Source organism: Phascolarctos cinereus, unplaced genomic scaffold (assembly GCF_003287225.1).
Source record: "Phascolarctos cinereus isolate Bilbo 61053 unplaced genomic scaffold, phaCin_HiC Scaffold_3;HRSCAF=262, whole genome shotgun sequence".
NCBI classification, from domain to species: domain Eukaryota; kingdom Metazoa; phylum Chordata; class Mammalia; order Diprotodontia; family Phascolarctidae; genus Phascolarctos; species Phascolarctos cinereus.
In genome coordinates, this window is record NW_027555736.1 from 142,189,801 (window position 1) to 142,201,198 (window position 11,398).

Consider the following 11,398-nt stretch of genomic DNA (forward strand, 5'->3'; position numbering starts at 1 on the left):
ATACATGATACTAGATACCACCTTTATACCCTACATTACGCTGCTTGATATTCATACTCTAGTTGTCCCCATATTTGCAACTACATGAAAGTTAAACTTTATTAACTTATATGAACTGAATCATTCTAGGCTGAGACTCGGGCTGAATTTGCTGAGAGGTCAGTAACCAAATTGGAAAAGAGCATTGATGACTTAGAAGGTAAGACTTCTTTAGGGTTTTTTACTTCCTGCTTGAGTGGGGCGAGGGATGTTCATCTTTCCAGCTGAAAGTTGACTTGATAAAAATTTCTTTTCCAGCCCAAATTTATCAACCTTAATTCATTGTTTAGGTGGGCAGTTATTTTGCTCTTGCTCCTCTTTTCCTCCTGATATTTTCAGACTGTTGCCTTTACACTTTTAGATCTGCTTACTTTGAGTTCATTTAGAACTGTTTGGTCTCTGTGTGTGGAAAGTTGATGTTGAGATCTGAAAGATGATGGGTCAACTTTAAATCTATTATGTACATTAGTGCTTGTGTAAGTGTGTGTATACATGTATGTTTGTGTGTATGTATGTATGGAGAGGAGAAGAAACAGGAGAAGGAAAAGGAGAGAGGAGAGAGAGAGAGAGAGAGAGAGAGTGAGTGAGTCTAGGACTCTTAGGGAAGAGAAAAGTAGGCATTTGAAACAGAATAGGACAGATAGCAGAAAGTACAACAAGGCACTGAAGCAGAAAAAGTGACATTTGCAAAATGATCTAGGCCCAAACTGAGAAAGCTTCATCCAGGCAAAAGGTAGAAGATTAAAAGTTTAAGTCACCACGGAGTGCACTGCTGTAGAATGAACAAGCAGCACACTCCGCCCTTCTGGAGCAGGAATGATGCCCAGTGGGTTTGGATGGACAGCAGAATGGGCAGAGAGATAGGTGGCTTAAATGACACTTCAAGAAATCCATACCCCCATGACTCTAGTTTGGTCAGGAAGTTGGTGACTTTAAGGCAGGGCAAGATAAGGCTGCCAGACTATAATTACAAAGAGTTTCACCTAAGCATTGGCCTTGGAAATCTCCCTACCAGTGTTTCTGGATGCAGATTGGTAGCTATTCAGTGTAATTAAAATACAGCTCTATAAAAGAATGTTTCACTATCTACCCAGTATACTTTTTAGTTTTGTTTTATTTAAGTTTTCATGTGGCTTACTGACGCCATGTTTGATTATGATTTATCATATCAAGCCATTCTCATTTCATTTTCTAATGGTTATTTGTTGTTATTTGTTTTTATTTTAAATCCTCCTACTCTTCCGGCCACCTATTGCCACCACTTCCTTCATGCATTGCCTTTTTCTTGCTGCTGTTTCTGGATGGTCTCCATGCTACCTCCTTCACCCTTCATCTGATCACCCTCCACCTTCCACGCCCTTGCATCTCTGCCTTCCACTTCACGGTTATAGATGAGCTCTATGCTCAGAAGCTGAAGTACAAAGCAATCAGTGAAGAACTGGACCACGCTCTCAACGACATGACTTCAATGTAAATTACCTTCTTCTCTGCCTGCCTGCTTCTGTGAACTCCTATTGGTGCAAGCTCGCTGCTAGCCCCTCCCCCTTTGCTTCAATCTCTGCAAATCCCCATCCCATCTGCAAGCCTTGAGTTATTTTGCTTTTGTGTTAACCCCTCATTGCCTCTGTTTGTTTAGATATCACCCTTCTGTTTGCATAAATTTAGAAGTCCAATATCAGTATCATTCTTTAATAGCAAAGGTAAATTTAGTTAGGTCTGTCATAGGGCATTTTCTTCCAGTTATAGGTTTTACCTTAAGAATTTTAACATCACTTTTTCCTTCTCAGTAACAAGCTGTTTGCATCTTTTAAAAGTGAAGTGTGTTCATTCATTGAGCAAGGTTTCTCTAAAAAAATTAAACTATAAAAATAGTTCTATTTATGAGTAATTTTCCCAGAATGGAAGAAAAATAAGTGTACTAAGAGCTACATTATACAAGATACTTTTTTTTTTGAATGATGATACATTACCCAAAAAAAGGAGGAAAATTATTAACATGGGGGTCATAGGGTTTAGAGCTAGAAGGAACCTTAGCAATCATCTAGTTCAAGCCCTTCATTTTACAGATGGATAAATTGGGGCTGAGAGCTGGGCAGTGACTTGCCCAGGGTCACCCATGGATTCCAAGCTTTTAATCTAGTTTTCTTTCCACTGTATCGTATTTCATGAAATGGTATTAACTCACAAATTGATTTGACTTTTTTTGTATGCTAAGAATTTCAGACAGTACTAACTTGACCCCCTTGGTTTCCAAGTTGAATCGTATTTTTTAAAAGATTTAAATGGCCTCCATTACATTAATGTATCAAAATTACAGCCCTTCAAAGAGGAAGAGGAAACAAATAGACGCTACAGTTTAAATCCTGAATTTAGTGACCCAGTTTTTCTATTACTCTTTCAGGACCCCACCACCAGCATGTGTAGCCTTCTAAAAGGCATTTGTGTGAAATGAAAAGAATAATGGACTAGGTTCTGGGCCTCGCTCTGCCACTAATTGGCCATGAGTCCTCAGGCAGGTCACCTCACTTTTCTTGGCTTCGGTTAACATACCTATAAGGTGAAAGGGTTGGGCCAGAGAGGCCTCGGATGCTCTCATAGTCTAAGATCCTGTCCTGTCTCATGAAAGGGGAAGCCACAGGTGACAAAGGCCTGGATTCAAGCCACTGCTTATTAGCTAGCTATGTGACATGAAGAAAATTAGTTACATCTCTTAAGTCTCAGTTTCTTCTTGTAACATGAAGGCATTAAACTGGGTGATTGGGAGGGGGGCAGTGAGACAGTTGGGGTTAAGTAACTTGCAGCTTGCCCAGGGTGACACACCTAGTAAGTGTCAGCTATCTGATCTGAGACCAGATCTGAACTCAGCTTCTCCTCACTCCAGGGCTGGTGCTCTATCCACTACACCACCTAGCTGCCCCTAAACTGGATGATTTCTAAGGGCCCTTTTAGCTCTGACATTGTGTGATTTCAAGGAATGTATAGAACTAAACATTACTAAACTGATTTGCACACTATGGCAGCATCTCAATCGTAACTTTTCCACCTTCAAATTCTAGCCTAACAGATTCCTCAAGGACAGTTTTGTAATGCCAAGAACATCACATTCTGTAACCTTCCTACTGTATCCCATTCAGAAAACACGGTGGCTTCAAGTGTGCAGTTCACAGTTTCTTGCTTTCATATTTATAGCACCTTCATATTCAAAGAAGAGCTAGATAATCTCTAAGTCTCTAAAGACTGAGAGACTTTATTATGGATTGGGAAGACTGAGTCCAGTCCATCAGCTCTGTACATCTGTAAAATGAAGGGTTTGAATAAGATAATCTCTCCCAGCTCGAATTAATCAATCAACAGACACTTATTAAGCATCCCGCTATATGCTAGGCATTGTGCTAAGCTCTAATGCTCAGTAATACTGAGAAAAACAAAAGCCTTGTACCCATTAGTATAGATTCTGTAGTGGTGGCCACTTATCTTAAGACTCACTTTGGTAGTCCTACTAATGTATTTTTTTTTAATCTAACAATTTAACAACCAGGGGGATCCTTAGAACAGCTTTGAATTTGTGCTAGAACGCTACTGTAAATTCTGCCAAACTGGTGTTGCATGCTGAGTTCTGTCATATTATTATTGCTATTTTTTTATTTTTCCTTTTTTTTCCATTGTGCCACTTTTCTTTCCCTCCCTCCCACCTTTTTATCTTCATGCAGATAAATTTCTTTGCTTCACCTCTCTCAAGACTCCTTCATCAAGCTGGATGTTCCACCTGTCTGAGCTCTGCAGTTTTTCTCAGGTTTATTGTCGTGTCCTCCAGCTGACCTTGATTCTGTCTTCCTTTAGCATCCTGCCTCAGGGCAAGGCTGTCCCTGTGCCTTCTATTGTACAGAAGCTCTTTCTTTCGATGTAAAATAAACACCTGTGTGTAAGCTGTATCTGTTTTGCTATTCCTTTTACACCTTCTATTTATTGGCTGAGCAGTTTGAACACTGAATAAAACTGAAAATCTGCTTCTTGCCACAAGGGGTTTATTTGGGGCTGCTCCATTTCTCATTCCTCTCCTGTCAGCATTGTACATAAAAATTAGTCCTTTTGGAAATCATAAAATCTTACTCTTTAGCCTACAGACCTTAGTTCATGTGAGAGCTAGGTTAGCCTACTGTTAATATCTCAGTCTCGTTTCGTTTAATTTGAGTTTTTGTCACCATGATTCTGTCATGCAAGATCTATTTCAATCAATCATCAAGCATTTTTTAAGCACCTACTGTGTACCAGACACTGTGCAGTTTTGAATTTATTCCAAATCTTATAAACCCATGTTTGAACTTGTCAAATAAAACTTAACTTAAAGGATCATGAGCTCCAAAATGAGAGGCTGAGTATTCTTGCATTGTAGGAAGAGTTGAAGCATTTTAAATGTATTCATTATGCCCAGTTGCCTTTCTTCATTTTCATCCTGAAAATGTCTTCTTGGGTTTTCTGAATCATGTGATACTGAGTCAAAAGTGAAAATCATGATTCTACTTCATTTATTTAGGTAGAGGGGCTCCACTTTTGCTATCACTGGGCTGAGGAGCTGTATTTGCAATACCTTAAATGTTTCTAAGGAGTGGCCATTAAAAGTTGTTTTGTTTTTCCTATTTAAAATTGGTGGGGGAGGGTGATGGAGAGGATGTTAGATAACACTATCTAAGAGCAGCTATTTAAAAAATTTTTATTTCCTACCTTTTAAAAAACTATTAGAAATTTAGAACTTTGTAAGCACTATTTTCTCTTCTTTTCATTCCTGGCATTTTCCCACCACCACCAGCTGGCTATATATATATCTCCCCCTTTGTTTTCAAGTCCTGAGCTCTTGTGTGTGTATAAAATGTTTAGGGTTTTTTTTTTCTCATTGATCCAAAATAGTGGATGTGCTCCTCTTTCTTGGGTTGCTACACATTAAGAATTCTTCTTCCAGTGGCCACTTGCTGGTGGGGTAAGCCTCTCCATATTTAGTGGGGCTAGTCTTTGGACAGTAGGCAGGGTCTGTTCCTAGGGCCATACTTGAAACCTTTCCCACGTGGTAGGGCTGACCAGAGCTTGTTCTCCATTGGCTTAGCCTAAGAGAACACAATCACCTCCATGCTCCGATGAGGTATTGAAAGGAGGACTTTTATGGATGTCACTATAATTTATTAACATAAGAATAATTTCAAAAATAATGTCAGCTGCTCTTTAGACTCCAGGATATGAAATATAGTTTCTTACATTTTAAAAAAATATGGTTTGTGAATTGAGGTATGTCTGATTTTTTGACAATGGTATTAAAAGTTTTTCTTTTATCTGGAATCTGGACAATCTCTCCCTCCAGAGAAGAAATTTTATGGTTTGAGTTAATGTTTTGTTTTGTTTGTCCCCTAAAGGTTTATGGTTCTTCTGGCCTGGGGCCCTTGCTTTCTAATTTTAATTCAAAAAAGAAAGTGATAGTATACCCCTTGTGGCTTCCTGCCTTAAACAAAAGAGCTCCTGCTTTAGTAAATGTCCAGATAATCCCTGAATGCTTTCTAATATCTAAAGCTATACTTGCGGTGCCTCTATTTTTAGAAGGTGTTCCCAAGACTTGAAAGTATTCTTTAAGCATTATGAGAGGAGAGGAGGGGAGAAGAGAGACTCAAAGATTGGAAAGGTAGCCCAAGATGGAACCAAGAATGCAAAGTAACGGTTGGTGGCAGGGGGAGCAGAGGGAGAAGAGTGATATAATATTTAGAACTATTTAGCATACGACCAAATTTCAGTTCTTATTTATACAGATGTCCCCATAGACCTCTTAGAATAAACTTGGCAGTGCCTCGAAAGGTACCAAAGGCAAGCTAAGTTTTGGTTGGCAGGCAAGTTGGCACCAAGTTGATAACTATTCCCAAACACTTCCTTGAAAGGTGGGAGAAGACTGTCTTCTCTTATAGAATATGATCTGCCTGTGGTCTTGTGTGCAAATATATCTAATCTGATTCCCAGGAAGCTACCACCCAGGCAACCACTCTTACTTCCACTGGAACCCAGGATGTTAGGAGAAAGTTCAAAGATAACAAGAGGAGCGGATTATATAACTAACTAGCACACACAAACTAGGAGGCCCGTAGAGGTCTAACCACTTGACTGCTGTTACTACCATTATGTAACTGACTACTGGAGGGTGGCACGCTAGTGGATTTGAGCAATAATTTTAATCATAAAAAATGAATTTCCTCCCCTCCCAGCATACAGATTTCATAGATTACATGGACTGTTATTAAAAAATGTGCATGCCCTTAGACCTTAGATTTGGCAACTGATCATTTTCCCTGATTCAGGACTGCCATCTTTTTAAAGTTTATGTAGGATATCTGCTCCTTGGCTGTCACCATCGCATTTTTCCTTCATTAAAAATTAGGTCCATTAATCAATTTTTCCTGGGCTGAGCACAACCACTTTCCATTTTGGTGTGTATTCTTATGTATTCTGATGATCTTCATCATGTCCTAGGTCACACTTCAATTCTAGCAGGTATTAGCTTAATAATAATTATTATGATGAATGTATTGATAATTACATAATAATTATGTGATTATTTTAAATGTTATTGTTATTAATATTTAAGTGCATTTATATAGCATTTTAAGGTTTGTGAAGTGCTATACATATGTCATTTAATCTTCATAGCAACTCTGTGAGGTATGTATTATATTATTCACATTTTACAGATGAGATAACTGAGGCACAGAGAGGTTAAATGATTTGCCCAGGGCCACATAGCTGAGGCAGGATTTGAATTCAGACCTTACAGCCTCCAAGTTCATCACTTTTACCCACTGTGTCACCTATCTGCCTTGTAGCATTGGCAGCAGGTATATTATGTTGCAATGTAAAATGTTTATTCCACCCCCATCTGTTCAGGTGTTCCAGAGCAAATGTCATTGAAATGCTGATAATTGTCCATGTATTTGACATTTTATCAGTCAATGAAGATGAAGCTTAGGACCGTTTAGGACAGAAATGTGCAGTGTGCATATATTTTAAATCTGTACTCAAAAGTAAAATGTTTGGATTCTGGTACCATGTTTGTATAAAATGTCCTCTGCCTTCCAACTTAAAAATAGGAGCATGCCCAAACCACCTCCCCCAAAGCCCTGGATTAGCAACTCAATTTTTTTTATTTCTCTTTAGTGTTAGATAGAAGTCCTTCAACATATATATATCCTCTAAAAAAAAAAAGGCATTGTGAAGTACCACAATGATGAGTAGAAAGGAATTGCAGAATCAGAGGAACTAGGAAGGTTTCGTTTTTTTCTGCTGTCCTCCTGAGGAAATTGATGCAGTAGGCATTTAACATCCCTGAATTGTTCCCTAAAACCAATTATATTTTGTCTCCCTCACCCCAAGATGGGGGACAGATACCAGCAACTTAAGGTAATTATGTTAATATATGTTACATATTAAATTTGGTTGTTGTTACCAAGGTTATTTATAATTTACCTTTCATTTAGCTCTAAACTTAAAACTCAGTTTTAAAACATACACACACTCATAGTGGGGAGAAGAGGGAAAATTGGCACAGATTTATCAGGAATTTCACTTGTCTGTCTTATGTTGGAAAAGAAAATTCCATTTTGAAATGAAACATTTGTCATATTCCAGCCTCTTGCCAATATGTTTCTACATCCTGTGTGGCATGGTAAGATCTGATACTGGAATCTTACAGCTTCCCACATCCTCCTTAATTCTCATAATGGAATTACGTGACAGTTCCTAAGAGCCTTAGTTGAGAATCCTCAAGACTAAGGCAGAGGGGGCTGTATTTGAACTGCAAGAATGTAGGCTGCAAACCTTGTTCTTGCATCTTCCTAGCTGTCTGTGAGTTGGGTGAGACCTATAATCTCTTCAAGGCTTCAGTTTCCTTATATGTAAAATAAGGACGTGGAATAGATGACCTCTTTAAGGTTCCTTGCAACCCGAAAATTCTGTAAATCTGAGGTCTTTGGGGAAGAAATCTGTTTCCAGCCACTCTCCTACAGAGATGGTGGTAGAGGTGATTAATCAATATTTGAACCAGCAAGAACTGCATTCTACCTCCTCTTTCTTTCGTCCACAATGTTTACATCATGCATCCTTTTAGTAGAAAAAGATAAGGCAGGTGGGTTGTTTTTGTTTTTATTTGCTGGTTTTCTTTTGAAGGAAAAAGCAAACTCTCGGATTCTTTTTTTTTTTTAATTTCCTGAGTGGAGTGCTGTGGGCTTAGAGGGGGTAGAGGGTCAGTGTAGGTGATGAGGGAAAAGGTAAGTATTGCACTGTAAAGACTTGGTGGACAGATGCTTGCAAAACTTTGGGGGGTAGAAGTGACCAACTAGATTCTCCTGTTCTTTTGCTAGGCTTATGTCTGATGAGCACAGCCCCCATGCCTAACTTGAGGCTGAGCCTATTTTCAGAAACTATATATGACTTTGTCTTGTGTGGTAAGACAAGGTGTATGAGTGTTCGTTCTTGGTATGAGTGTTGATTCTTTCTCGTCCTGGTATCCTGTTCTCTCTCATCCAAGAGTTGGCCCTCTGACATTTCTAGCCTTGTCAGAGCTGTCCTTCCTCAGGACTTTGTATTGGGCTTTAATCATCAGCCATACCGGTGTACAAGACTGATGATGAGGCTGAAGGTAAATTACATGTTCTCAAGAAGTAACCAGTTACCCAACTGCCCGGGGTGTGATTGTTTTCTCTCTATTAACTCCCGCTCCCATTATTTCTCTGACTAACCCTCTATTCATTCTGCCTTTCTTTTTCTCTGCTAACGTGCTTGCTGATTTGTACAGACCAACTCTACCAGCAACTTGAGCAAAACCGCCGCCTAACTAATGAACTAAAGCTGGCCCTGAATGAGGATTAACCTTGAGTGCAAAAGACACGTCATTTTTTATAACTTAAACTGTAACATTTCAGTAAGGTTGAATTTTAGAAATGTACTCCATATGCAAGAAGCCTATGGATTACAATACTCACCATTGTGAGGGGTCAAAAATGGTCAGTTCTGGAGACATTCAAGAGAAATCTAGCCGAGAGGCTGGTGTTGTCTACCCTTTCCTCTATTCTCACTGGAATAATTCCCTTGTCTCTTGACTTCAATTCCAGTCTAATATTTTGCTAAAAATACATAGAAATCTACATGGTTACATATACATCCTACAGTCAGTTCAGCACTCCTCCATGGCCCCCTGTTTTGAATAGTGTAACATGGTTCTGAATTGTCTACTGCTAACTAAAGAGCAGGTGTGAGCCCACCTCTCACTCTCAAAGCCAAAGCAGACAGTAGCTATCTGCTTCACATACCATGCCCTGTATGAATTATGATTCAATATATCCATGTTCAGACAACCCAGGCTTTGAAAAGAATGTCCAGGTAAAGGTCCCTTTTCAGATTGGCTGAAAGACATGCTTATTTCAGTCTCATAGCATGGGTGGAATCTGGAAGTCTGTCAAATGAGAATTTTGTGCTAATGTTCAGTGTCCTTGAAGAGTATTGTGACTATGTCCTAATGAAGTGTGCATGCAACATAACTCTTTAATTGTTGATAATCTTTTAGCAGGAGAAATGGTTCATTTGACTTTGCATTATAAACCCTCATTATTTCATTCTTACTTTCTGAAAGGTTGAGTTATGGTGCCATTTCCAAAACTCTTAGGTGCCCCAAATCAGAGGACCTGGGTTCAGATTTCAGTTTAGCCCCATTTTGGCAAGTAGGTGACAAATGACTTTGTTAAATCTCCATTTTACCTAGCAAAGTCAGTTATGTTTGGTTTTTCCCTCTCTATGTATTGATTCCCATAGTAAATAATTAGTGACCCTTTACCAAGTCTGACCTACATACATTTACTCAGAACAGTTTGTAAACGTAGGGGCACCCTGGGGGACTTGTAATTCTCTAATTCATTTTGCCTAAGCCACCATACCTCTTTCCAGGTCCTTATCAATTTGAAAACCATGACTAGTGTATTATGAGCATGCCTGGTTCCAATCATCTAAATCTGCTCTTCATGTTTGACTATTTGCATGCTTTAATGTATTAGAGCATCAGTGTATCCAAAGAGCTGCTATTGATGTCTTAATTTTCTAATCCCATAACAGAGAAAGTGGCACATGCCAAGGAAGAAAATCTTAGTATGCATCAGATGCTGGATCAGACTTTACTGGAGTTAAACAACATGTGAAAACCTCCTTAGCAGCGACCACATTCTTACCTTTTTTTTTTATAAACACCTGCTTGCCATGAAACCCCTTTCATTTGTTTTTTGGTTTTTGTTTTTGTTTTTGTTTTTGTTTTAATTTTGTTTTACCACTGTCACGGAAACATCTGCAAAATACCGGCCAGACATTAGGGGAACAGCAGAAAAGGGCAAGCCTTAGACAGGTCAGGGTGATGATGGTTTAAATGTGCCATTTCCCAGTATAATGTTGCCTACACTTTGTAGAGAGTATAGCAACACAGTATGTGCAGTCCAGGAATCCTCACTAAAGCAGAACGATTTCTACTTCAAGTGCCAACTCTGTATTTAACAAGATTAACATTGGAAACACAGTCAGGTGTGGACTGGTGCTACTTTGAGCAAAAGGTACTTCTGTGGTCTTTTGTTTGATATTACACAATTTAGAATTCTGTCCAGCGCAGTAATTTATTTTGTCTGAGTTTTATTACGAGATGAGAATTTGGACTTTCTATGCCTGAATTCCGTTGAAAACATCAACAAAAGATTTGTAAGCCACACAGATATTTTAAGACTTCAGTATACTTGCACACTTGCAGCTCATTACAAATTGTAGGGCAGCATTTCTGAATGAATTTCCAATCTTTTTTTTTCTGGTTTTTCATGTTAAAATGAAAGATTAATTTAGGCACTACATGAAATTGGTAGGGAAAAATGTTTCTTATTTGTGTTGGGGGGATTAAAAATCGGTATTTGCCTCACTTTATTTTACACACTCTTGAGCAGTTTTTAAAAGTTATAACTATGTAAACATTGTATAATGATATGGAATAAAAATGCACATTTTAGGACATTTTCTAAATTGGGTAGTCTTTGTCATTTGTATTCCATTTTGTGAATCTGGATTGTGTTGTTTAATTTTTCTGTACCCATTACTGCGTTGTTTCCCTAAACAAGACTCCGTGGTAAAGTCCAACTGAAAATTGGGTTTAGGTTTATGAAGGCAGCATAAATGCAGTGAAACAACCAAAAATGGAAAATGATTCTTTAAAAAGTCATATGCAGTGTGTGATAACTGTTGGCATAGTTGCCACTTAATCATATGTGTATATATTAGGACACAGATAAATGACAGTCCTTCACACAAATTTCCA

General features: G+C 38.6%; 1 protein-coding gene across 24 annotated transcripts in view; it reads left to right on the forward strand.

Annotated features, from left to right (window-relative positions):
• The window catches only part of TPM1 (tropomyosin 1), a 32,707-nt gene extending 21,601 nt beyond the window's left edge, over positions 1–11,106 (forward strand). For 7 of the 24 annotated variants that reach the window (XM_020968610.2, XM_020968605.2, XM_078151187.1 and 4 more), the window contains 2 exons: positions 130–199; positions 10,168–11,106. In XM_020968610.2, the coding sequence (XP_020824269.1) occupies positions 130–199; positions 10,168–10,250 (153 nt within the window). In that variant the 3' untranslated portion in view covers positions 10,251–11,106. Of the gene's footprint in view, positions 1–129; positions 200–1,430; positions 1,514–3,749; positions 3,972–10,167 lie in introns of those variants that run through there. The other 17 variants (XM_078151185.1, XM_020968603.2, XM_020968606.2 and 14 more) reach the window with 3 other exon arrangements.
• The last annotated feature ends 292 nt before the right edge of the window (positions 11,107–11,398 follow it).